The 25,864-nt window shown below is 42.9% G+C and overlaps 1 protein-coding gene across 6 annotated transcripts; it reads left to right on the top strand.

Moving 5' to 3' along the window:
- The first annotated feature begins 188 nt into the window (after nucleotides 1-188).
- Nucleotides 189-25,864, top strand: KLHL22 (kelch like family member 22). Of its 6 annotated transcripts, none has more exons than XM_077834879.1 (8): nucleotides 189-293; nucleotides 4,534-4,807; nucleotides 9,885-10,050; nucleotides 12,116-12,834; nucleotides 17,157-17,349; nucleotides 19,196-19,429; nucleotides 20,255-20,327; nucleotides 25,027-25,864. In XM_077834879.1, exons 2-8 carry the CDS (start codon nucleotides 4,581-4,583, stop codon nucleotides 25,044-25,046), a joined length of 1,632 nt encoding a protein of 543 aa, XP_077691005.1. In that variant the 5' UTR covers nucleotides 189-293; nucleotides 4,534-4,580; the 3' UTR covers nucleotides 25,047-25,864. The 6 variants fall into 6 exon arrangements, with proteins under 6 accessions (XP_077691005.1, XP_077691000.1, XP_077691003.1 ...); XM_077834874.1 differs by lacking the exon at nucleotides 25,027-25,864 and adding an exon at nucleotides 20,857-21,351; XM_077834876.1 differs by lacking the exons at nucleotides 189-293; nucleotides 25,027-25,864 and adding exons at nucleotides 779-801; nucleotides 20,857-21,351.

Genomic DNA, 25,864 nt, shown 5'->3' on the forward strand with positions numbered 1-25,864 from the left:
ATGTTTGGATGGAACCGGGTCACTGCATTAAGCAGGGCAAATGTGCCAGACGCCTATCCGAAAGACATGAGAGATGTCCCGATAGCTCTACAAGCAGGCAGATCTATGCGCAGCCAGCCTGAGAGAGGAAATTGGTGAGCGCCCCTTTAAGGGGGGCTTGTGGGCGTAGCCCTCTGTTCAATCACGTGGGAAGGGCGCTCTGGCCAGACTCTATGGTTGTGCGACGATGAACCCGGAAGAAGGCAGGCAGGTGGGCGGGGGGCGCAGGCGTGAGGCTGGGGTCGCCGCTGCCGGTAGGTTACTGCAGGGCTGTGTCCAAGTGGGGCGCCCTCTGCCCTCCCCGGATTTTCCAGGCGGGGTGCGGGGGGGGGCTGGCTCCAAGGCCCCCGCCGGGGGTGGGGGGGGACGAGAACCAGTGACAACTAGCTCCCCCCGGCTGAGCTGCCGCCCTGCCCCCACCGATAGGGAGACACCCCTCCCCGGGGGCGGGCGCCCGCGCTCCTGGCCCCCGCCACGGGGTGCTGCCCCCCGGCGCCGAGTAAGGCTTCGTGCCCGTGTGCGGCCCGCGGCGCTGTCCAGCGACGGAGTCACCGACTGACCAGCCTGCTGGCCCGTGCCGGTGGCTACACGGAGGCGCTGCCCAGGGCGCAAGGAATCCCCCCCCACCCCGGATATTTTAGGCCCGCTTCTTCTGGCGCGTCCCCTCCCTCGCTGTCCTCCTCATCCTTTGCTGGATAAGGGGCTGCCGCGGTCGGAGAGCCATCTTGGTGTGTTTGTGGCGAGGGAGAGACACACGAATAGGTGGGGTGCAGCTGTCCTTGCGATCCTTCCGTGTCAGCCCCGTTCGGCCGGCGTGTAACACAGCGGCTTATTTCGCTGGAGCTGGGACCCTAGGGAACGGGTAGCGCTCAAAAGCGTTGGTGGGAGCCAGTAGCAGGACTGGTTCGGTCTAGTCTTGCCTGTGGGAACAAGGATCAAATAAACGATCACTTACAGCCATTTCTGTTATTTACATTCGTGATTCTGAGATCCCTTTTAATTAACCGCTGGAAACTAAAATGTCTTCTGCAGGGCTGTTCCCACAGCTTTAGAAGTACTGTTACAACCACAAATAGGATCGAGGCATAGAGGTTAAAGGTGAATGAGCAGTCAACCTTGTCCTTCAGGTGTCATGAAAAGCAAAGCCACAGTATATAGCAGGGAATCTCATTGAAAAGTCAAATCTTAGTCCCACCTGTTGTGCTCTATTGGTAGAGCAGAGACTGGATTCCATTGTTCTAAATGGAAAGAAGATTCTTTAGTCAGACTGCTGACCTCATGCTGTTCTTATTCTGAGTGTCTAGCTCCAAAACTAACCTAGCCAGTGGTCCCAAGGGCCACTATAGTTTCATCACTGAGTCCTGACAAAGCAGTCATGGAATAGGGTTGCTAACTATGCTGTCCTGCCTTATTTGGACCGTGTATCTTGAGATTGGGATGACTGTTGGGATGGTGTTTTCAGTTCCACGTGAGCAATAATTGTAGCAACTAGAAGGGATAGTTTGGGAGTAAAACTGGAAGTTGACTTTACCTGTCTTTCTTGCCTGACCTGAGAATGGACATGAACTGATTAGTTTGGAACCCAAATTGATTTCTGGGAAACTATCTTTCAGTCTTGTGTAACCTGGAATACCCTTTTCATAATTAGGAATCTGTGGGTTGACATTAGGAACTGGACATTGGGAGTGATATTAGGAAACTGGAACTGCCCTGTTATTGGAAAGAATAGGTACTTTGTTGCAAGAAAGCTCCATTTCTTCTAACCCATAAAAGATAGTACAGAGCCTGTAATAGATCTTTGGGGCCTGGAATTACTTTGGGAAGGAAAGTAATGTTTTATAACAGATGCAATTGGTATCAGTAGTGCCAGTGAATCCACATATGGCAGTTAAACCATTAGATCATGGGTTCTCAAATTTTTTAAGGGTGGACCACAACTTAAATGTCTCCTGGACACCTTTCTCTCATTTCACAATTATATGATATCTTTGTGGCAAATACGGCAATGACTTAAATGGAAAAGGAATATTGAGAAAGCATTTATGTATTTTTACCTGTCTTAATCTGATTTAACAGTTGGAAACACAGGGGAGAGCAAGCAACGTTTGACCAGATAGCTACCTGCACACCAACAAAATATCATTCAGTGGACCAGAATTTGAAAGCCATTGCATTAAATTACCTACTGCTTAAAAACCTGCACAGTCTCACAGAATCTTTAGGGTCCTTTTTAAGTTCAACTTTTCTCTGTCATTCTTTCATCTTTTTTATGAAAGAGATGGTTAAAAAAAAGTGCTTGTTTTTATACCAGAGTTCAGCTGCGGCCGCTGTCTGTCAGAATCCATGTGACATCCTAAGTAGAAGCTGTGACAATTATAATGTTAAAAACAACAGGCGAGCGTGACCTGTAAGGAGGAATAAATAGCAGAAGCAGTTGAACTCTTAAAGATACACTGAGGCCTTATGAAAAAGCTTTGGAAAGACTTTTTTGCTTATTTAGCATTTTTTCTGTATTTATAATTCCATTCTTATGCATTAATGCCCAGTGCGTGGCCTACAAGGTAGTGCTCAAGAACACAGTGCAAACTATCATATGGTAATTTTATAGTTTGGGGAAAGGTCACATGAGAGAGAAATATTGGGCAAGCATCTCCGTACGACAGCCACTGTTAAGAAATTCGTACTTTTAAGGTAACTCCATTATGGTGTGTTTCTGAGAAACATTTTGTGAACTACTATATTACAATAATATATTGCTGTTCAGAGAGAGAGACACACACACACAAAAAGGGAAAAGTCGCATAGTAATGTAAACACTAGTAAATTCAGTGGAAGTTTTGCCATTAACTTCGTTGGAGCCAAGATTTTCCTCATGATCTCTAGCAGTGGTTCTCTAACTTTTTTTTTTCCACGGACTACTTGAAAATTGCTGAGGGTCTCGGCAGACCACTTAATGGTCTTTCCAAATTTAGTTTGTACCGTTAGCTAACTATTGTAAAGCGCTTTGGATAAAAGCGCTATATAAAAAAAACACTTCATAATAATGAACGTTTTTTTTGTTCTACAAATAAAAGCACACAGCTGATATTTTAATATCCGTAGTCTTACCTTTCTAATGCGACGGATGTGCCCTCTCTCTCCCCCGCCACAGAGCTGAGGCTGGGAAGGAGAGCTGTCTCTCCCCAGCAGCTGCCCTGGAGCAGGGAAAGTCGTCTCTTTCTCTGGCTGCCACAGCCCTGCGTATCCCAAATTCCCCCCCCACCTCTTTCTCACCCCACTGTCCCCTCCCACCTGCCGTCTATTACCCCTAAGGCTACCACCTCACTTTATATGTGCGTCTTCTCCAGGGTCCAGACACCTAATTAGTGGAGCCATGCCTGTGCAGCTTCACTAATTAGGTGGGTGGCCCTTCATTCTCTCGTGTGCAGCCGCCCAAGCGCGCACCTTAGAGGGAACTATCCGCAGACCACCTGAATTGAGCTTGTGGACCACTGGTGAACCACTATCCATGGACCACAGTTTGAGAACCTCTGATATAGAAAACAGAACTTGTACTAAGAGAAATCTCTACAGCATACTACAAATGATGATGAGCATAATGTGGGTATGTGAGCATATGTGTTGCAGTTTATGAGTAGGAAGAACCTGTATTTGCATCTGAGAGTAGTCTGTGATTGGATAATTAATGTCTGTTGTATTGCACAAGACAGTTGAAGTTGTATGGTCAGTTTTAACTTTGGCATTTCCTGACTCTTGATTGCCTAGCTATGCAATTTGCAACTTTAACATTTTCTCAGCATAACTTTGCAGTGAATACTATATAGTAAAATATAGAGCTGTGAGCGTAAATGTAGTTTAGACAATATTGTATCATGGAGATTTCTCCCTTTCAAATGTTCCACTGATTCTAGAGACTGGAAATTGTTGAGAAGTTCAGTTCTTCCTGAAAGTTGTCTTTATATTCCTACTTTAGTGCTGTTTTTCTAGAAGGTTACTAATTTTGACAGCAAAAGCATGCTCTCACAGCACTGAACATTCATAGCCAAGGTTGTAAAAGGTCAGTACGGTCTCCAAATGCCTTAGTGCCTTCCTTTCCTTGATTAGCCGTGAGTGTAGGGACCCTAGCCTTGGGCCAAGAAGGGGCATTTGTGGAAATGTACTTAGCTAATGTAAAAAGGCAAAGACAAGAAAAAATACAACAAAACAAGCCCTTTGATGTACTCTGGTAAACTAAAGATAGAGACTCAATTTACAGCTTCTGTTACAGCAAAGGTATCTAAGAACACTGTGCAGCTGGGAATTTGGTAAATGAAAGTGACATTTTGCACCAAACTCTGCTCTTGGTGTAAATCCAAAATAATCTCATTGGGGTAGAACCCTGTTTTAAGGTCTCTCCATTGTACTTAAGGGTTTGTGTGTTTTGCTGATTGTGATAACAGATAAAACGCTGTTAATCAGCAAACACAAACATTTGCTATTTTTGTTGTCTCACAGAATTCCTCTTGCTATAACTGGTGAGGTACTGAGAATTTCTGCTTGTGATGGCAGAGGATCAGGAGCTGACTCAGCCATGCAAGACTCCCCTGGAGCCCTCCCTCCAGCAGTGCACCAGCAACACTTACCGCAGTGTAGAGCACTCCCAGTCCTTACTCAGCGGCCTGGTAGCTCTCCGAGATAGTGGCATCCTTTTTGATGTAGTCCTGGTAGTGGAAGGGAAACCTATTGAAGCTCATCGGATACTTCTAGCTGCGTCATGTGACTATTTCAGGTGAGTCCAGTGTCACTGTGAATCTGTAACCAGCATCTTTCTCAATATGACTCGAACAAGGAAAAAAAAAAAAATTGTGTCTGTACTTCCATCTTTCTTCCACTGGGACTCCTCGTCCTTTCCCAAGTTGTACTATGTTGCATATGGCATACCATGCTTTATTCAGAACACTTTAATGCCTGCCCATTGCAATCTGGAGGCCTACCCACAGAGGAATGAAAGAAATAGAAATTGAGCCGTATCTTGGAGTATCCTTGTCCTTGTGCATTTAAAATCAGACCCTTAAGATGCGTTGAATGCATTTAAAATATTTAATTTGTCTCTTTTTATTTTTCTTTTGTATGACTTTCAAAATAAAGCTAATCTCTCATTACTCCACATTGAGTTTTGCTTCCAGGTGCCTCCATTTCACTCAGAACCCATAGTAGCTGGAGGAACATAGTGTTCCCTGTTTTATACGTGCCCCATTTGTTAGAAGTATGACACAGTCATTTTACAGAGCTGTTAAAGTTCTATTGGCACCAACGAGATTTGGCCTGTTACAGTAATTTCATAATACATAGCAAGTTATAAAACATGTTGTGGGAAGTAGTGGTCCTACATGCTGTTGTTGTTTATGTAACTTGGGAGGGGCAATCCAACTCCTGATGTAGTCAATGGGAGTCTTTCTATTGATTTTCAGGGGAGTTGCAGCAGCCCTTAGTTGCTAAAAATTAAAAATACTGAAAAGTCATGTCTCGCATCATAGATTTAATGTCCCGGAATTTTTCAGTTCCAAAACCACATTAGTTCTAGTGAGTGGCACGCAAAAGTGGGACAAGCCTTTTTGTTTTAACCAGTCTTATTTGGAATAATACCACACTGATCCAAAACACACACTCCCAGATTTCAGCTCTGAGCACATTTAGAGCAAATTGGTTTCTTTGCATTCCTGATGGTGCACTTGAAGATTCTGTCTCCTTCAAACACCTCCTACTTCTTCAACCCACAAATCCTGATGTAACAGCCATCATCTTTCTAGACAAGGTTTGCATGTGACTTCCTTAGACCCCATCGACACTGCTTTGGGGTAGGTTGCAGCTGAATGATGTGAAGCACTCCTTTCCCTTCCTAGCAGCTAAGGGTATGTCTACACTGCATAGTGTACCTGTGTCCAGCCATCCATGCCTGCAAAGCTGTGCTTGTCAAACTTGCTTATGAGCGTGCATACTGCAGTGGTATGAATGCCCCATGCCCTGTCCACACAGTCACTGCATTGACAAATTTCTGATGTTCTGATTTCTGGAAGCTGGGGTTGCTTATGGTGCATGGGAGGTGAGTAGGAGCTTGGGAATTAGAAAGGCCAGAACACACAGGCCCCAGGAATTGTGGGATAGCATTGATGGACTGTCTCAATCTGAATCTAGCCACATGAACCCTTAGCTGTGTCTTTGCCACAAAGTGGGAGGGCAGAGATGTGTGGTACAGTGAGACAAGGGCTTATACCAGTATCCCTGGATGAGCCATCAAACGCATGTGGTGAGAACATATAGGCACATGACTGAGGGCTTTGTGTGGATGGTAGGGGGAATTGGGCTTAAACATGTTTCAGAGTCTGTTAGACCTGCAATGTAGACATTTAATGGGCTTGTTCACCTTTGAACTGAGTGCACTCACTTCTCTATCACCCCACCCCTTTTTGGAAGAGAACACAATGGCATCTGAATCCATGGGTCCTTTGTAGAAAGCACTGTTATTAGGCTAGCACACTTCAACGGCTATTTTAAACTTCTTTAAAAACAAAGGCTTATAACATGAACTCTAAAACCTTTGACAGGTTTCAGAGTAGCAGCAGTGTTAGTCTGTATTCACAAAAAGAAAAGTCGTACTTGTGGCACCTTAGAGACTAACAAATTTATTTGAGCATAAGCTTTCGTGAGCTACAGCTCACTTCTTCGGATGCATTCAGTGGAAAATACAGTGGGGAGATTTATATACATGGAGAACATGAAACAATGGGTGTTTCCATACACACTGTAACAAGAGTGATCACTTAAGGTGAGCTATTACCAGCAGGACAGCAGGGTGGGGTGGGGGGAAAACCTTTTGTAGCGATAATCAAGGTGGGCCATTTCCAGCAGTTGACAAGAATGTCTGAGGAACAGTGGGGGGTGGGGGAGGGAATAAACATGGGAAAATAATTTTACTTTGTGTAATGACCCATCCACTCCTAAGTTAACTGTATCCAGTTTGCAAATTAATTCCAATTCAGCAGTCTCTCGTCAGAGTCTGTTTTTGAAGTTTTTTTGTTGAAGAATTGCCACTTTTAGGTCTATAATTGAGTGACCAAAGAGACTGAAGTGTTCTCCGACTGGTTTTTGAATGTTATAATTCTTGACATCTGATTTGTGTCCATTTATTCTTTTACGTAGAGACTGTCCAGTTTGACTAATGTACATGGCAGAGGGGCATTGCTGGCACATGATGGCATATATCACATTGGTAGATGTGCAGGTGAACGAGCCTCTGATAGTGTGGCTGATGTGATTAAGCCCTATGATGGCGTCCCCTGAATAGTTATGTGGACACAGTTGGCAACGGGCTTTGTTGCAAGGATAGGTTCCTGGGTTAGTGTTTTTGGTGTGTGGTTGCTGGTGAGTATTTGCTTCAGGTTGGGGGGCTGTCTGTAAGCAAGGACTGGCCTGTCTCCCAAGATCTGTGAGAGTGATGGGTCGTCCTTCAGGATAGGTTGTAGATCCTTGATGATGCGTTGGAGAGGTTTTAGTTGGGGGCTGACGGTGATGACTAGTGGCGTTCTGTTATTTTCTTTGTTGGGCCTGTCCTGTAGTAGGTGACTTCTGGGTACTCTTCTGGCTCTGTCAATCTGTTTCTTCACTTCAGCAGGTGGGTATTGTAGTTGTAAGAATGCTTGACAGAGATCTTGTAGGTGTTTGTCTCTGTCTGAGGGGTTGGAGCAAATGTGGTTGTATCATAGAGCTTGGCTGTAGACAATGGATTGTGTGGTGTGGTCTGGATGAAAGCTGGAGGCATGTAGGTAGGCATAGCGGTCAGTAGGTTTCCGGTATAGGGTGGTGGTTATGTGACCATCGCTTATTAGCACCGTAGTGTCCAGGAAGTGGATCTCTTGTGTGGACTGGTCCAGGCTGAGGTTGATGGTGGGATGGAAATTGTTGACATCCTGGTGGAATTCCTCAAGGTCTTCTTTTCCATGGGTCCAAATGATGAAGATGTCATCAATGTAGCGCAAGTAGAGTAGGGGCGTTAGGGGACGAGAGCTGAGGAAGCGTTGTTCTAAGTCAGCCATAAAAATGTTGGCATACTGTGGGACCATGTGGGTACCCATAGCAGTGCCACTGATTTGAAGGTATACATTGTCCCCAAATGTGAAATAGTTATGGGTGAGGACAAAGTCACAAAGTTCAGCCACCAGGTTTGCCGTGACGTTATCGGGGATACAGTTCCTGACGGCTTGTAGTCCATCTTTGTGTGGAACGTTGGTGTAGAGGGCTTCTACATCCATAGTGGCCCGGATGGTGGTGTCAGGAAGATCATTGATGGATTGTAGTTTCCTCAGGAAGTCAGTGGTGTCTCAAAAATAGCTGGGAGTGCTGGTAGCGTAGGGCCTGAGGAGGGAGTCTACATGTTAGGGGGGCTTATTCCTTCATCCACTTCCTTCCCTGGTCCTTCTCGCATGAACAAAGAGCAACAATACCCGAAGTCCAAAGGTGCAAAGAATTCGATGTTTATTGGGGTGAACTTCCAGCAAGCATGATTCCAGTTTCCTTCCTTAGTATCCTCCTTCCCAGCTCTGACACCACAGAGCCTTACACCTGTGTCCCTGTTCCCATTCCTGCCCTTAGCAAAACATTATTCCAATTTCCTTACCCCCATTCCCATTTCCCCTCTTTAGCAAAACATGATTCCAATTTCCACACCCCCATTCCCTGTTCCCATCTCTCCACCCACACACCCATCCTCTCCCTTCCTGATTGACTGCAGACTATATAGTAAAACTTGAGTTCAGCTTAGCTATATCTTAACCAATCATTTTCCTGAAATTTAACTAACCAATCCTAACATATTGTAACATGATTATGTAACCAATTATATCCCACCACCTTAATAGTTTACACCCAGCAAAATTAATTATACAGCACACAGGAACAATCACAGAACCAGACAGAGATTATACAGACAAACAGTAGCAAAGTGGGAACTATAATGACAAAACAATACAGAAGTGAGGATTTCACATCCCAGCTATTGATAAGTGAGTTCTTGCCAGACTGGATGCTATCAAACTAAGTTTCCTTTTACATTTTCTAGGCACTTCCCTTTCTCTGGAGGTGATGGGAATACAATTCTGTCCTGATAGTGCCTAACAGCCCAATAGCACCTTATTTCAATGTGACTAGTTTGGAATGTGAGGAGGTGACCGGTCGCTTCCTAGCTTATGGCTGCCTCTGCTGCTTAGCCAAAGGCCTTAGCCTAAGAACAGGGCCTCAGACTGTCACAGTAAGAGAAGGCCCTTACACCAGCAGACAGTTATTTTGATTCTTTCTTTTGTACCTCTATAACTAGCCAAGTGATAGGAATACACCTAAATTCTTAGAGTATAGGCCTTTACAGACAGGCCTGAATATCTATATCCTAACACTACATAGCCAGACCCTGCTGTCAGGGTGCCAATGCCTGATGATGGGGCATCCAGGATTTCCAGGTTTATGGATCTTGGGCAGCAGATAGAATACCCCAGGTCGGGGTTCCAGGGGTGTGTCTGTGCGGATTTGTTCTTGTGCTTTTTCAGGGAGTTTCTTGAGCAAATGGTGTAGTTTCTTTTGGTAACCCTCAGTGGGATCAGAGGGTAATGGCTTGTAGAAAGAGCAACGCTTTCTCAGCGTATTTCCTGGAGTACGGGATTTGGGAACAGGCATGGAGGCTTTGCAAAGCTATCTGTCCAGTTACCCATCTGACCGAGTGTTTTGGATGTCCCCAGAACAATATGGCTAAGCTGGGTTGAACCGTACATAGCTTTGGTACGTCTCCAGTGTAGCGTGTACCTTTTTTCTTTCTGCAGAGGAATGTTTGCTGGTGGTCTAAGAGAGATGGAACAGGAAGAGATTCGTATTCATGGAGTCTCCTACAATGCTATGTGTAAAATCCTGAACTTCATATACACCTCTGAACTGGAACTCAGCCTGAACAATGTGCAAGAAACGCTAACTGCTGCCTGCCAACTTCAGGTGAGGGATTGGGAGATGGAGCAAGAAGACACAGGGAGGAATGGGACAAATAAGGAATGGGGACACTCTGGGGAATAAATGGGAGAGGTTGAAGAGGTGAACAAACACAATAGAGGAGGAGTAAAGGGGCAGGGGCTTTTCTGTCTACATATATGGATTTGACTAGAACTTTTTTCTGAATGCTCTAAACTGTGGAGTAAGGGCTTGTCTACACTTGCAGTGGTGCAGCTACAGCACTTACTGAAAGGGCTACTCCACCTGCCCTCCTGTTGACATAGCACCGTCTACACTGGGGGTTAGGCATGTTGCTCAGGCATGTGGATTTTCCATACTCCTGAGTGACGTAGTTATACCAACATAAGTTTGTAGTGTAGACCAGGGATTTGTAAGTAGCTAGAGATGTGTATAAACTGGGTTTGGATGGATGGATATGTTGTTTATATAAGTAGTTTTATGTTTTTATTTATAATTTTTCATCATTTTATCCAGAGTGTGATTCTTTTATAGTGGTTGACTTCCCTGATGTGCTCTGTAACCCCTTTCCTGCTTAGTGACTCCTGAGGGGAGATTCTGTTAAGAGTTCCTACATTATGATCTACATTAAAGGACCTAACTTCCTTCTTCTGAAACTGTTTTGGTGCTGCAGCCTCTCAGGCTCTCATCTACAGTATAAAGGCTGATTCACAGACCCACTATGGGTGGAACTACGATCCCAGTTGATACAACTACAGTGGCTCTTGTTTTGCCATGAAGACAGTTTTTGCTTCTTTTATTTCCTACACTGTACATGCTGTGATATTAGATTACATACTCACTAGATATTTACTCTATTAACCTTTGTGGAGTCAACAGAAGTTTGTCATGTATAGCAAAGAACTTTCCTGCTATCTCCTGGTGTCCAGAAGCAATGTCATATTGTACTCAAAAAGAAAAGGAGTACTTGTGGCACCTTAGAGACTAACCAATTTATTTGAGCATGAGCTTTCGTGAGCTACAGCTCACTTCATCAGATGCATACCGTGGAAACTGCAGCAGACTTTATATATACACAGAGAATATGAAACAATACCTCCTCCCACCCCACTGTCCTGCTGGTAATAGCTTATCTAAAGTAATCGTCAGGTTAGGCCATTTCCAGCACAAATCCAGGTTTTCTCACCCTCCACCCCCCCACACAAATTCACTCTCCTGCTGGTGATAGCCCATCCAAAGTGACAACTCTTTACACAATGTGCATGATAATGAAGTTAGGCCATTTCCTGCACAAATCCAGGTTCTCTCACTCCCTCACCCCCCTCCAAAAACCCACCCCCATACACACACAGACTCACTCTCCTGCTGGTAATAGCTCGTCCAAACTGACCACTCTCCAAGTTTAAATCCAAGTTAAACCAGAACATCTGGGGGGGGGGGGTAGGAAAAAACAAGAGGAAATAGGCTACCTTGCATAATGACTTAGCCACTCCCAGTCTCTATTTAAGCCTAAATTAATAGTATCCAATTTGCAAATGAATTCCAATTCAGCAGTTTCTCGCTGGAGTCTGGATTTGAAGTTTTTTTGTTTTAAGATAGCGACCTTCATTTCTTTTTGCGAATACAGACTAACACGGCTGTTACTCTGAAACCTGTCATATTGTACTCAGTAAACTACATAAAATACATTAGCTTTCCTTGCAAAAGGTTTCCTCTACATTTGAATGATACAGCCCAATTTACTATCCTGTTGTGCCTTTTTGTGCTTCCGCCTTTCGCACACTGGTTAATCTGTCTGGAAACAGAAGAACTATATTCTGTTCATCTACAAACTCACATTGGATCATATTCACGTCATCTTTGGTGAAAGCTATGGTCAACAGTACTCCATTAATCTATCAGTTTTTATTTCCACGCAGTACTGATAACAGCCAGAGACCACTGTCAGCCTTCTTGGTGACAGGTGTTCTCTGCAATTTATTACAACTTCCTCAGCTTGGGTCTTCCATACTCCTATAACTCTGGTCTCTCCAGTGTAAGAGAAAAATTTTTTTTACTGAAATAAACAAACAATCTGCTTTGTCTCTTGTAGATTCCAGAAGTCATTAAGTTCTGTTGTGATTTTCTCATGTCCTGGGTGGATGAGGAGAACATCTTGGATGTATACAAATTAGCTGACCTCTTTGACTTGAATCAGTTGAGCGAGCAGCTGGACTCCTACATTCTTAAGAACTTTGTAGCTTTCTCAAAGACAGAGATATACCGCCAGCTACCCCTGGAGAAGGTCTACTCCCTACTGAGCAGCAACCTCTTGGAGGTCAACTGTGAGAATGAGGTTTATGAAGGGGTGCTTCTGTATCATTACACCCTAGAACAGGTAGAGACAGATCAGGTCTCACTGATGGAGCCTCCTAAGCTACTGGAAACAGTCCGCTTCCCCCTGATGGAGCTCCAGATCCTGCAAAGGCTCCATGACAAATTAAGCCCATGTCCATTAAGAGAGACTGTAGCCGATGCACTAATGTACCACAAGAATGAATGTCTTCAGCCCATGCTTCAAACCTCACAGACACAGGTGAGGTCAGAGTTCCACTGTGTAGTGGGCTTTGGAGGGATGCACTCCACTCCATCCACAGCCCTCAGTGACCAAGCCAAGTTCTTGAACCCCATATTGGGAGAGTGGAGGCACTTTACTGCTGCATTAGCCCCCAGAATGTCCAACCAAGGAATTGCTGTTTTCAACAACTTTGTATACTTGATTGGGGGAGATAACAACGTACGAGGTTTTCGAGCAGAGTCCAGGTGTTGGAGGTAAGAGGAGACTACTTCTGCCATCATTATTTTTTACCAGCCAATTACCATTCCCTGAGTCGGGCAGTCACTTTCACAGTGCACATGATAGCTGGCCAGAAAAGTTGGGAATTGTACTGAGATCTCATTGAAAGAAACTGCAAGGACTAAGGAAGACCAACCTGATTGTAAAGGAGGAAGCTTTCTGTATGTGCATGCTTCATTTGCTAATCAACCACAAGGGGGAAAGCAAATGTAGCAACGTTACACAACAGCTCTGTTGAGTTGTGGTAAAATTATTCTTGAGTTCTGAGCATGGGACTGGGAGCCAGGAACTCCTGTGTCCTGATCTTGGCTCTGACACAAACTTCCTCTGTTACCTCGATTGATTTTCTTAATTTCTCTCATCTGTAAAATGGGGATAATATTTACCACCCTGTAGGGTCGTTGTGAGGCTTTATTAGGTTAATGTTTGTAGAGCGCTTCAAAGTCAACCATGCTACTGTATGTAAGCGTGAAGTCTTGTGTGTTTGCCTGAATAGGGCAGGAATGGAAGCTTGTTAACTGTTTCTGAAGAGATAACTCTTCATCCCTTCTTAGACAGAGGGGAAATGTCAGAATGATTGTCTGCAGCAATGAATTAGGATGATCAAAAATTCAAAGTTGTAGTATATGTCTGATATAAAAGGCAAGTGATTTAAGGAGCACAGCTGTGAAACACTTTAAACACAATTGTAACATCAGTTGATTATTTTGAATTGGTGTGTATAATGCCATTAAAGAGCATCCTGCTACTTCCCAAGATTGAAGCACAACTAAATAATGTAAAAAAAAAGTCTTAAAATTTAAGTTAGAAAATTACAGTTGAGCCTGGTAACAGTTTTGGGGTTTTTTTTTTAAGTTCCATTGAGATCAGGCGTTCTTTCTAGATTTTAATGCCCATTATGTGGCTAAACAGGTGTATTACAAGTCCTGTGTCTGACAACATCCTTTTGTCTGCAAACTAGTGATTTTTATAGGTTTTAGTCCAGTTCTTGTTTGTCACGTGCAAGATGAATTTAAGTTCCTGCCAGTGCATTCAGGCTGCTCCTGTAATTAAGATTTCAGTATTTTATCTGGAATTGATATTTAGGGGGTGAAAGCTAAAGTTGAAAAGGTTGAAGTACCTGTGATGGGTTCATAGAATCATAGAATATCAGGGTTGGAAGGGACCTCAGGAGGTCATCTAGTCCAACCCCCTGCTCAAAAGCAGGACCCATCCCCAATTAAATCATCCCAGCCAGGGCTTTGTCAAGCCTGACCTTAAAAACTTCTAAGGAAGGAGATTCCACCACTTCCCTAGGCAACGCATTCCAGTGTTTCACCACCCTCCTAGTGAAAAAGTTTTTCCTAATATCCAACCTAAACCTCCCCCACTGCAACTTGAGACCATTACTCCGTGTCCTGTCCTCTTCCAGCACTGAGAATAGTCTAGAACCATCCTCTCTGGAACTACCTCTCAGGTAGTTGAAAGCAGCTATCAAATCCCCCCTCATTCTTCTCTTCTGCAGACTAAACAATCCCAGTTCCCTCAGCCTCTCCTCATAACTCATGTGTTCCAGACCCCTAATCATTTTTGTTGCCCTTCGCTGGACTCTCTCCAATTTATCCACATCCTTCTTGTAGTGTGAGGCCCAAAACTGGACACAGTACTCCAGATGAGGCCTCACCAATGTCGAATAGAGGGGGACGATCACGTCCCTCGATCTGCTCGCTGTGCCCCTACTTATACATCCCAAAATGCCATTGGCCTTCTTGGCAACAAGGGCACACTGCTGGCTCATATCCAGCTTCTCGTCCACTGTCACCCCTAGGTCCTTTTCCGCAGAACTGCTGCCTAGCCATTCGGTACCTAGTCTGTAGCTGTGCATTGGGTTCTTCCGTCCTAAGTGCAGGACCCTGCACTTATCCTTATTGAACCTCATCAGATTTCTTTTGGCCCAATCCTCCAATTTGTCTAGGTCCCTCTGTATCCTATCCCTGCCCTCCAGCGTATCTACCACTCCTCCCAGTTTAGTATCATCTGCAAATTTGCTGAGAGTGCAATCCACACCATCCTCCAGATCATTTATGAAGATATTGAACAAAACCGGCCCCAGGACCGACCCCTGGGGCACTCCACTTGACACCAGCTGCCAACTAGACATGGAACCATTGATCACTACCCGTTGAGCCCGACAATCTAGCCAACTTTCTACCCACCTTATAGTGCATTCATCCAGCCCATACTTCCTTAACTTGCTGACAAGAATACTGCGGGAGACCGTGTCAAAAGCTTTGCTAAAGTCAAGAAACAATACATCCACTGCTTTCCCTTCATCCACAGAACCAGTAATCTCATCATAGAAGGCGATTAGATTAGTCAGGCATGACCTTCCCTTGGTGAAGGGGTTGTCACCCCTTGGGGTGCAGTCTGGAACCACTGTGCCCCCTAACAATTCAGCTAGGTTGGCCTTTCTCACATTGCTCTGGTGATACGCAGCCAGCCTCTCCGGGGACTGTTATCACCCAACACAACAGCAGGTGGTGCCACGCACCCAACTGAGTTACCTGAGTGCTTTACCTAAGCTACTCAAGAATTTAATATATATAAGCACCAGCCAATTTCCCAGCTCCCCAGCCTTGCACCCCTACTGGAGTATAAACCCAGAATTATACTGTCTTGCACTGCACAGGGATCTGTATAGTGCAAGCTCATTAATAGCGTTCACTCCACTCTTGCTGTGAGGAAGATATGCAACAAGCCTGTGTTATAACCAAGCTGAGATTTTTCCCAAATGCTTCACTCAGAAACTCAGTGGTTATGATAAAACTTAAAACACGTTTATTAACTACAGAAAGAGAGATTTTAAGTGATAACAAACTGATTAAAGCTGGTTACCTAGGAAAATTAGACAAAAACACAAACTAAGCCTAATATACTAGATAGGATTTGAATCAGCAATATCTCACCCTCACTGATGATACAAGTAGTCCACCAAGTTGCCAAACACAGGCTAGAAATCCCTTTAACCTGGGACCAGTACCTCTCACAGTTCAGTCTTTGTTCGTCAGGTGTGCTCTTGTGTGGAGAGTGAGGCCCAGAAGTGATGTCCCTCCCCATCTTTTTATAGCCTTTCCATATGGTAGGAATTCTTTGTTCCAAGCTAAGTTCGCAGCCCAGTTTGTGGAAAAATACAGGTACCAAAACGGAGTTCATTATCTCATGGTCTGGTCATATGCCCTTGCATGCCTTGCTGAGTCATAGCAGCCCTTATCTGTAGGCTGTCTGCAGCATTCTCAGGAAGGCTCACCAGGTGGGGGATAAGCTTCTCCCAAAGCCTATTGTTTTCCTTAATGGCCCATTACCTTGAATAGGCCCTTCACAATCAGCTGTCTAGACTGCCAAAGAGTCCTGTGGCACCTTATAGACTAACAGACATATTGGAGCATAAGCTTTCATGGGTGAATACCCAGTTCTTCGTCTGACGAAGTGGATATTCACCCACAAAAGTTTATGCTCCAAAACATCTGTTAGTCTATAAGGTGCCACAGGACTCTTTGCCGCTTTTACAGATCCAGACTAACACGGCCCCTCTGATACCGTCTAGACTGGAAGCATCTTGCCTAGTGGGTGTCAACCAGGTGTAACCACACTTGAAGTACAGATACATAGTCAATATTCATAACTCCAGATACAAAAATGATACATGCATACAAATAGGATAATCCTATTCAGCAAATCATAACTTTTCCAATGAGACCTCACATGACACATTCTGTACAAAGTGCATCATAATGTTGTCATAATTACATTATATTCATACCACTATGAAGAATATAGGCTGCAGAGTGTCACAGTACCCTCTTACCAGCAGATATCTGAACAAATCAAAGAAGCTCCAAATTTTCATGTCCTTCTTGGCCTCTCGAATTCCCAGGTACAAACTTTGTGCTATTTTTAGCCAATTTTTACATTGTGGAATGATTGCAAACTAACAAGGTTGATGGTATGTAGACTGGCAGTGGTGCAAAGGATACTGGAAACAGTAGACGTGTACAACATGATAATATTTGCTTATGCATTCTCCTTCAAAATACAATAAAAACTTAGCTGATAAATATATTTTGATATGAATGGCCAAATTTCACTCTAGTGAATTGCACCTCCTTACAGCGAAGCTGAATTTGGGCCAAAGAGAATGCATAGGTCTCAATCTATGTATGTGGTGCTGACCCATGTTCCAGCAATGGTAGTGTCCACGTCTCAGTACCCTGTGGTAGATTTGTGTTGGTAACCCAGTTTGATCATATTCCCTTGCAAGGTATGACCCACGACACAACAAATGGTTCCAGATCCAGTCCCTGCAGCAAGAGCATGCTGACCTCTGTGTCTGTGTTGTGGACAAATATATATATGCTGTCGCAGGGCGAGATTATCATGAAGACCTAAGGGAAGTAGAGAGGTATGATCCAAAAACCAACACGTGGGAATACATGGCACCGCTGAGGAAGGAGGTAAGGAATGCACATGCCAGCAAACGCTAATAAGCTGCCTTAATATTTGCCGTCATCTTTCCTAAATGCTTTTTGCTACTTTTCTCAAGCATACCTCTCAATCTGCAAAAATTCTGGTGGCTGTCAGTGGCCTCTGTGTATGGGACAAAATATAGTAAGACGGATGCTTAAAATATCACTGGATCTGCTTCTTTGTGTATGTTCTCTCTAACTGAATCAAAATGTTAGGCCTTAAAAATTAAGTCATATTGAGAAATTAATTTTGCATTTGCACACCATCAAGGTAAACATCCTATGTGCATGACGGAGGTTAGTTTGGATGTAATATTAAGCCAGTATACCTCTTCGTGAGAACGGTTGAGAGGTATGTTCTCAAGTGGCAGCTCCATAGAAGTTGGAAGTTTGTATTATGCTTTCCAAAGAAAAGTAGTTCCTAAATAATGTAGGGTCTGATCTGGAGAGGTACTAAGCACCTACAAGTCCCATCAGTTTTAGTCAGAGTTGCAGGTGCTCAATATGTCTCAGGATCAAGCCCAAAACTGGTATGGGCAGAGAGGGAAAAAATCCCTAAGTGTATGAGTACCAGGGACAATGTTCGTATGACCTCCCATTGAAATTAGATACTTGTCTTCCTCTTTTCTTACTAGTTTTCCCCCGTAAATGTTAACTTTATTATTGTTTTTTAAAAAAATTAAAATTTAATTTCATGCTGGTGAAAGGTGCCTGCTTCATAGCCTTGGAGAATGAAGGCCTCTGTTTATTCCCAGAATGGATACAGCATGGGCAGCAGTAGTGCAAGCTTCCCCCGTCTCAGCCCTGATCTGAAGGGACCACCTCTAGGGTGATAGGGTAAGTCAGTCTCTATGGCCCATTCAGTCCTTGGCCACTGTTGTGAGACTGCACGCAAAAGTGCCAGTGGTGGAGGTTTATGTGATATGACCATCAAACAAGGGTGCTGGTGGTGGAGGTTTATGTGATGTGAACTAAATTGAGAGCACTGCGCTCTTTTGAGATAAGTCACTGAACAGCCACTTACATAGTATTTATCCTTCTAAGTTTTCTACTTAACCAGCCAAGAAGTGTTGTTTTTAGGTCTCTAAGAGACTGTCACAAAACAAGGAGGACGTAATTAAAAACTGCATGCAAAAGTTCTTGATGACAATTCTGGCTAGGAAAGAGAAGTAAAATTCTAATTCACCTTTTCAAGAAATTATGCTGAATCCTACTATAACAAGTTTTGTAGCAGGTTAACAATACAAAATAAAACCACTTCACAATGCTTCTTATCTGAAAACCTCAAGTCGCTTTACAAACACGAAAGTATTATTCCCATTTTACAGGTGGGGAATGGAGGCACGGACAGGTGAAATGACTTGCCTGAGGTCAGTAATAACAAATCAGTGCTGGGGATAGAACCCAGGTCTTACGACTTGCTCAAGTTCTATCCACTAGGCTATTCTGCCTTTCTGATAACCTTGCTAAAACTTCTGTAAGACTTAATTTCTACACAGGGCTTCAAAAAAGGCAAGGGAGGAAAGCACTGGTATTGAAGAGGTGTTAATTCAGGAGCAATAAGAAACATGAAGGCACTGCAGTTGTGGAGGAGTCAGAGAAATTCTACTTAATTTCAGTTCAAGGACTGATCCTCACACCTACGGAATAACAGCATACACAGAATTCTTCCAAATGTTGCCATCTAAGTAATCAGAGGAAGATACCATCTCTGATGTCATGTATTGCCAGGAGATACGTATTCCATACTTACTTACTGTGCTTGACACTGGAGGAAACACAAAAAATGAAAACTGTCATTCCCCTCTGTGCCTTTTCTTTTGTGACGGTGTAGGTGTATGCACATGCTGGAGCAGCACTGGATGGAAAGATGTATATTACATGTGGGAGGAGAGGAGATGATTATTTGAAGGAACTACACTGTTATGATCCAGGGGCTGACCGCTGGGACAGCTTAGCTGATGGTCCAGTCAGACGTGCGTGGCATGGGATGGCTGCACTTCTGGGAAAGCTGTACGTGATGGGAGGTAGCAACAATGACTCTGGCTATAGGAGAGATGTTCACCAGGTGAGAAGATGTCATGGCTATTTCTTTCCTGCCCGGACATATGACACTCACATTGTGTCGTCATACCTTCCTCCCATTGAGCATAAAAACACAACTACCAGCCACACACTAACTATTGGACTGCCTCTCCTCCATCTAACTGACAAACATTGCAGTGCTTTACTTACTCCTCCCACCCCTGCATGCATTCTCTCTGACTTCACCAACATTAAAACTCTTAATCCTTTTGGCTTCTTGTAATTTAGAAAAAATCAGTGGTGGGTGGTGAACATCCAACTGGGCGGTGCCTTGGTGATAGCAACTAAGTGTTCTGGGTATTTTCCAGCAAGGCAAATCTAAATTCTGTAGCACTCTGGTGTGGCAGACTAGAAACTCTGCAGCAGCTTCATTAAAACTAAAAAAGTTGTTGTATTTTTAAATGAATAATATGAAATTAAGTCAATTATTATCCAATAGTTTTGATTTTAATTCAATTTATTTTACACTATCCCCACACTTTCATTTTTTTGATATGTCAAGTGCTTTGGTATTTGCAATGCATAACTAGACAGTGTCTTGAGGAAGGTGTTGGCACTCGATTGGGAGCAATTGAGTTTTAGCATTTGTAGTGGCATAGAATTTGTGAGAAACACATTTGTTAGATATTTCTACTAAAATGAATCAGCAGTGAAAAAGTTAGCAATGTTGGGATTTATCTTTGAGATTTACACATAATACCCATTATGTAATATTAATATTGTACACTATGGCAGACACCCATTACATGTAGACATTTTAAATGTTTTTTAAAGGAATAAGTTACCTTGCATCTTTATATTCTTTCAGGTTGCCTGCTATAGCACAAGTACTGATCAGTGGACAAATGTATGCCCTCTACCTGCAGGGCATGGAGAGCCAGGTATTGCTGTCTTAGCCAATAGAATCTATGTCTTGGGGGGCAGATCCCACAATCGAGGGATCCGGATGGACTATGTCCATATTTATGAAGCTGAGAGAGACTGCTGGGAGGAAGGTCCCCAGTTGGAGGATGATATTTCTGGGCTGGCTGCCTGTGTCCTCACTCTGCCTAGGGCTATTCTAATGGACACAGAGAGGTGGACTCCAGAATGGAACCCAGAGCGACTACAGCATCACCCAGACTTTGCCTCTGAGGTTATGAGTGTGTCAGACTGGGAGGAATTTGACAATTCAAGTGAAGATTAAGGACCCGAGGATTTTTTTTTTTCAGGGAGGGAAGAAAATTAAGGCTTGGGAAATTATTTAGAAACTTTTTTAATGTCTTTGGTATAACATACGTTGAATCAATATTTAAACATTTGGAAACTTAAACGTTCTGTACAAAAGGTCTTCTGCATTCTCTCTATTTGTCACAAAGCAGCAGTGTGAAAGCAACCAAAGAACTTTCTTTTTTTTTTCTCAATAAAAAGGCAGAGGTTTTTGTCCTTTGAAGGGGCCTCTTTTCAACCCACAGCATGGACAGAAGAAGCACAAAAGACCTAGCTTGGCTAGCTCCTTTGCTTCAAACTTTCAGCATGAAATCACTTCCTTGTTCCTCTGTAATGACCCTGTCAGCATCAAATCTAATGGCCAGGAAGATACAACCAAGTGTCTGCCTGTGGCAGTTGTCAGTCCGCTGTATAGGTCACACAGTGAGAGCGAGTGCTGTAGCAGTGACCGCAGCAAGAACGTTGGTTCAAACCCTCCTCCCATCTGGGCATGCAGCCATCCTCATAAAAGGCTTAGAAACTGTGATCTGACTCCCACTTCTGAATTACTATACCGCAGGCTTTGTCAACAAGGTGGAAGACTTCTAGAAAAATGATCTTTGTACTGGTTATGGTAATCTCTTTAATCAGATGAACTTTTACAGATACCATTTGTTCACAAATGAAATAATAAATCCTTGTGGGAACTTTTTATTATTTTTTTTTGGTTATTGTTTTTTTTCCCCCACCAGAATGTGGTAATCTAAAACTTGGGGGGCCAAATTCATTGCTTCATTATGGTCAGTGAAGTTACACCAGTAACTAATTTGGCCCAGTTATGTTGTTGTTTTATCTTCACTTATATGCTTAGAAAGTGAAAAAGAGATGAGATTGTTTTGCAATGGCATAAGGGGAAGAAGGAAAAAAACCTCAATCAAGGGTAACTTCGGTTGTGTCTACACTGCCACTTTCGGTGCTAAAGCTTTAGTCGTTCAGGGGTGTGAGAAAACACCCCCCCCCCCCCCCCGAGCAACAAAAGTTTTAACACTGAAAAGCACCTCTATAGACAGCGCTTAACGCAGCTCCCAGCGATAAAGGTACCACCCCTCATTCAGAGCGGTTATTTTTTATCCGGGAGAGCTCTCCACTGGCGATAAAGCATGATTACACTGCCCACGTCACAGCGCTGCCGTGGCTGCACTGTAACGTGGGCAGTATAGAAATACCCTAAAGGGATTAAAAATGACCTTGGTCCAAGGATCCGGACTTGCTAGATTAGTGCCAGGAAAGCAATGGTAGACCACCAGAGCAAGAAACACGTATTGTATAACAGAGCATTCCTTTTATTAATTGGCAGTTTGTAAAATCATTTACTTCTGATTTTAACAGCTTTCTTGATGCTAAATTAATAATTTTAGCAGCTGCCATAGAAACCAGTGCTTTATGACATCCAAAAACTTTGTAATCCCTGCTTTCAAATAGGCACAGGGTAACCAATTCTATCAGTTCATTAGGAAACAGGTGTTAAAATAATACCCTAGTTAAAGTGGAAGGAGGGGAAGGGACAGAATCAAAGAGACAATTGGAATGATGTGATGTTAGTCAAGTATGCCATCACATAGAGGCTTTGGAGATTGAACCTAGAACTGGCAGTATAAAGAACTGGAGGAAGCCAGTGGACATTAACTTAAAGTAGGTAATCTTTGTAAAGGAAACGGATGACTTGTAAAATAGTTCTAGAAGATTCCACGTCGGTAAACAGGATTTCTAGAAAAGATTAAGGAGGCCCCCATGCAGTTCTTTCAATACACTAATCAACTTTCTGGGTCAGAGCAGAATTTTCAGCTCTACTCATTTTAAACTGAGAGTCCTTGATCTCCTGGACCTAAGCCTGGTCAGTGGCCCTGTCTGCAACCTGAAATGGGTGCTCTATACAGCTAAATACATGAAGCAAGAGGGCTATGCAGGAAGACCCAGGAAAACCATACAGAGGAGCCCCTTCAGAAAAGGCCCTTTCAGGAGATAATGAACCTAACACCTACACATACTCTTAAAATATAGGCAAACTTCAATATTGAAGATTAATGGCTCTTTATTCTGTGTCTAGAAAGCTGCTTTGAATAAATGAGGGGACTAAGTTAAACGTGGATCTTTTGTTTGTTATTTTGCCTGCTGTGGACCAATAAGTGCTGTATTTTAATTGGTTTGCTACAGTATCTTCTTATAGAATTCTACTCTTAAAGTTCAGACCTAATGTAAAGTAAGGTGATAAGTTTTGAAAAACTCTCTGTTCAATGGAGAAGCATTATTACCAGTGGCATCCTAATTATATATGTATTTTTAAGTGATATTATTGTCTTCTTTTGTGATAGAAAGGGGTTAATGATTCTTTGTGAGGCTTGTGGAGGCATGTTTTATTTACCTGTATATACCAGTAGAGGGCAATGCATACAATTTGCAAATAAGCAGGTCTTCAGAGTAATTCTTAAAAAGAAAAGGAGTACTTGTGGCACTTTAGAGACTAACCAATTTATTTGAGCATGAGCTTTCGTGAGCTACAGCATCCGATGAAGTGAGCTGTAGCTCACGAAAGCTCATGCTCAAATAAATTGGTTAGTCTCTAAGGTGCCACAAGTACTTCTTTTCTTTTTGCGAATACAGACTAACACGGCTGTTACTCTGAAACCAGACTAATTCTTGGATTTCACAGAAGAGGTCAAGGTGAGACAATAATATACTAGGTTCCAAATGAATGTTCCTCAGCTGAGCTAAAGAAGCAGCTGGTAAAAAGTTCTGATTTTAGATGTTGCCAGGTGACTTAAGCTTTCATGTGCATAAGTAAACATATTAGATATTGTAATGGTATTATTTCTTTAATGTTGAGGATTGACAACATGCTTGTCAGTGTCCATGATGATTCCTTTTTTAGCTGTGCATACTGTGTCTGATCCAAAGTAATACTGTGTGACCCATCTTATCTGTGTGTGTTTTGTGTTAGTAGGTAACAGAAGTTTAGTGTACTTTCACCCAAGCTAGTCATTCAGCAGTGGTTTACTTTAGTTATAAGTGCATCTTTCCAAATGAATGTGTTCATAATGAAATCTCAGTTTCAAAGTCAGAGGGCTATCTAATAGAGAACATGGAAAGTCCTTTGTAGCTTTGGTTTACTGGAAATAATGCATCTTTCACAAAAAAACTGCAGGAGAGGACAGATTGATATTCTCATCATTATTGCTGTTTCTTATTAAGAACAGTGTCCCAGGAACTGCATAGGAACCCTGCCTTTAAAAGCCCTTGCCTCTTCCTATGGGAAGGCATGCACTAGTAAGGATTCTGTTGTTTAGTTTGACCCTATTGTCAGTGATTAAATTTGATTCCTCTGATTTCCTGAATATGCCAGCCTTGTATCTTGGAGCAATAAGGAGGTGCATTCATAATTACACACAGTGGTGTAGCACAAGAAATATCCAGAAATAGGGAAATTTATAAAAATGGTTCTGACTAATAAAAGTATAATGCAATACTTCTATCAGCATCAAGTGATTAAAAACATAAAAGCTCGTCTCATTGATACATTACAAGGCTTAGTAGAATAATAACTGGGTTACTTCATTGGTTGTCTATTTGTATCTGGCGCAGTAATGAAGTTCCGTAGATAGAACTTCCATTTGGAATCCCAGTGTCATTTTCTGCGTATTTTTAAGGATGTCTCAAAATATCAGGAAATCCATCATTGCCACAGTAATCGTAATAGCAGCTAGAGCAGAGTGTCATGTCACAAGCTACATGAGCTAAGAACAGAGCTTTGCTTATGCCTATCTCTGCAGCATGTTGAAAATACAGAATTGGAAGTGGTTGTTCAAGTACTTATGATCCATCACAGAAGACTCTTCTCTGTACCTTTCAAATCCTAGGAAATGTATGGGCCCAATCCCACAATGTGGAAAAGCATGGGCTCCTCCAATTGGCTGCAAAGGATCTTGCACAGGGAGAAGCGAAGGGTAATTCTAGAGTAGGCAGATGTGCGAGGGAGGATTCCTACAAGAGGAATTTGAAGGAAGCAGAAGAGGGTACTTGGTGGAGGGGGGGAAAGGAAAGGCTGGTTCAGTTGTGGGAAGTAGCATGACAGAAGGCACCAATCGCAGAATGGACTAAAGATGCACAGGCAGCAGTAAGGTGAGTGTAGGAAGGAAGGAAGGAAGGAAGGAAGAGCACAGATGTGGGCAGAGTCAAGATTATATTTGGGCTTGAAGGTGATGGCAAGCTCATTTGGTGCAATAAGAGGGAGCTAATGGTAGGATCCAGGAAAGCGAAGAGGTGACTTGGTGAGAGTAGAGTTTTTCTTTGAAAGATTGAGGACAGGATGGTGAATAGTTTGGATCTTTGTTACAGAAGCTGAACTGCCTTTATAACTTCTTTGCTGCTGATTTAATCATCCTGTTGTTCGCGTTCCTATAAGACAGAGACTGGATGGTTTTTAAAAGATGATTTTGAAATCAAGGAGATGCTGAGCCTGGAGCCTATGGATGCATTTACTGTAAGTATTGTCATGCCGATCAGGCTGCTAAAGCCCAACAATAATATTTCCTGTTATGTTAAAGTAGGTAACATAAATGTTATATGGTACTTTCATTGAAGTCCTAGTTATTTAACACAACCTATGGCCCTACAGTTTGCATTTTGGCTGGATTTGCAGTTAGTGGATTTGTTTACAGAACTATTTTAGAAGTTCATACTTGGAAGAGAAGTGGTTGTTGCTGCTTCTGTGTTTGTTTCAGAAGAACTGTTTCCCCCTTCTTACCCCCCCCAAAATCCAACTTTTAAAATTGAAATATCCCTTTTCAGTCTCTGAAAACCAAAACTTTAAAAGTTTTAAAAAAACAAAAACTAAAACCAATCACTCTCCTTTAAACCAAAGTGTTTTGAGTGTTTGCTGCCAAAATGGTGAATTTCATCTCACTCCCTGCTGACAGGCCTAGACAACAAGCAGTGGTAGGGCTATAATAGTGCATAGATTTAACTCCCAGCTCTATTAGCTGATCTTGGACAAGTCATCCCCTCTCTATCTCTGTTTAAATCCAGATTGGGGGATCTTTTATAAAAAGATATGCTCTAGTTCAGCCACAGCTATTGGACTTGAAGCAGGAGTTATTTTAAAGGGAAGTCCAATGGCCTGTGTTTATGCAGGAGGTCAGACCAGATTAACATAACTGCTTTAAGAAAAGGAGTA

The sequence above is a fragment of the Eretmochelys imbricata genome, chromosome 15, assembly GCF_965152235.1.
Source record: "Eretmochelys imbricata isolate rEreImb1 chromosome 15, rEreImb1.hap1, whole genome shotgun sequence".
NCBI lineage: Eukaryota > Metazoa > Chordata > Testudines > Cheloniidae > Eretmochelys > Eretmochelys imbricata.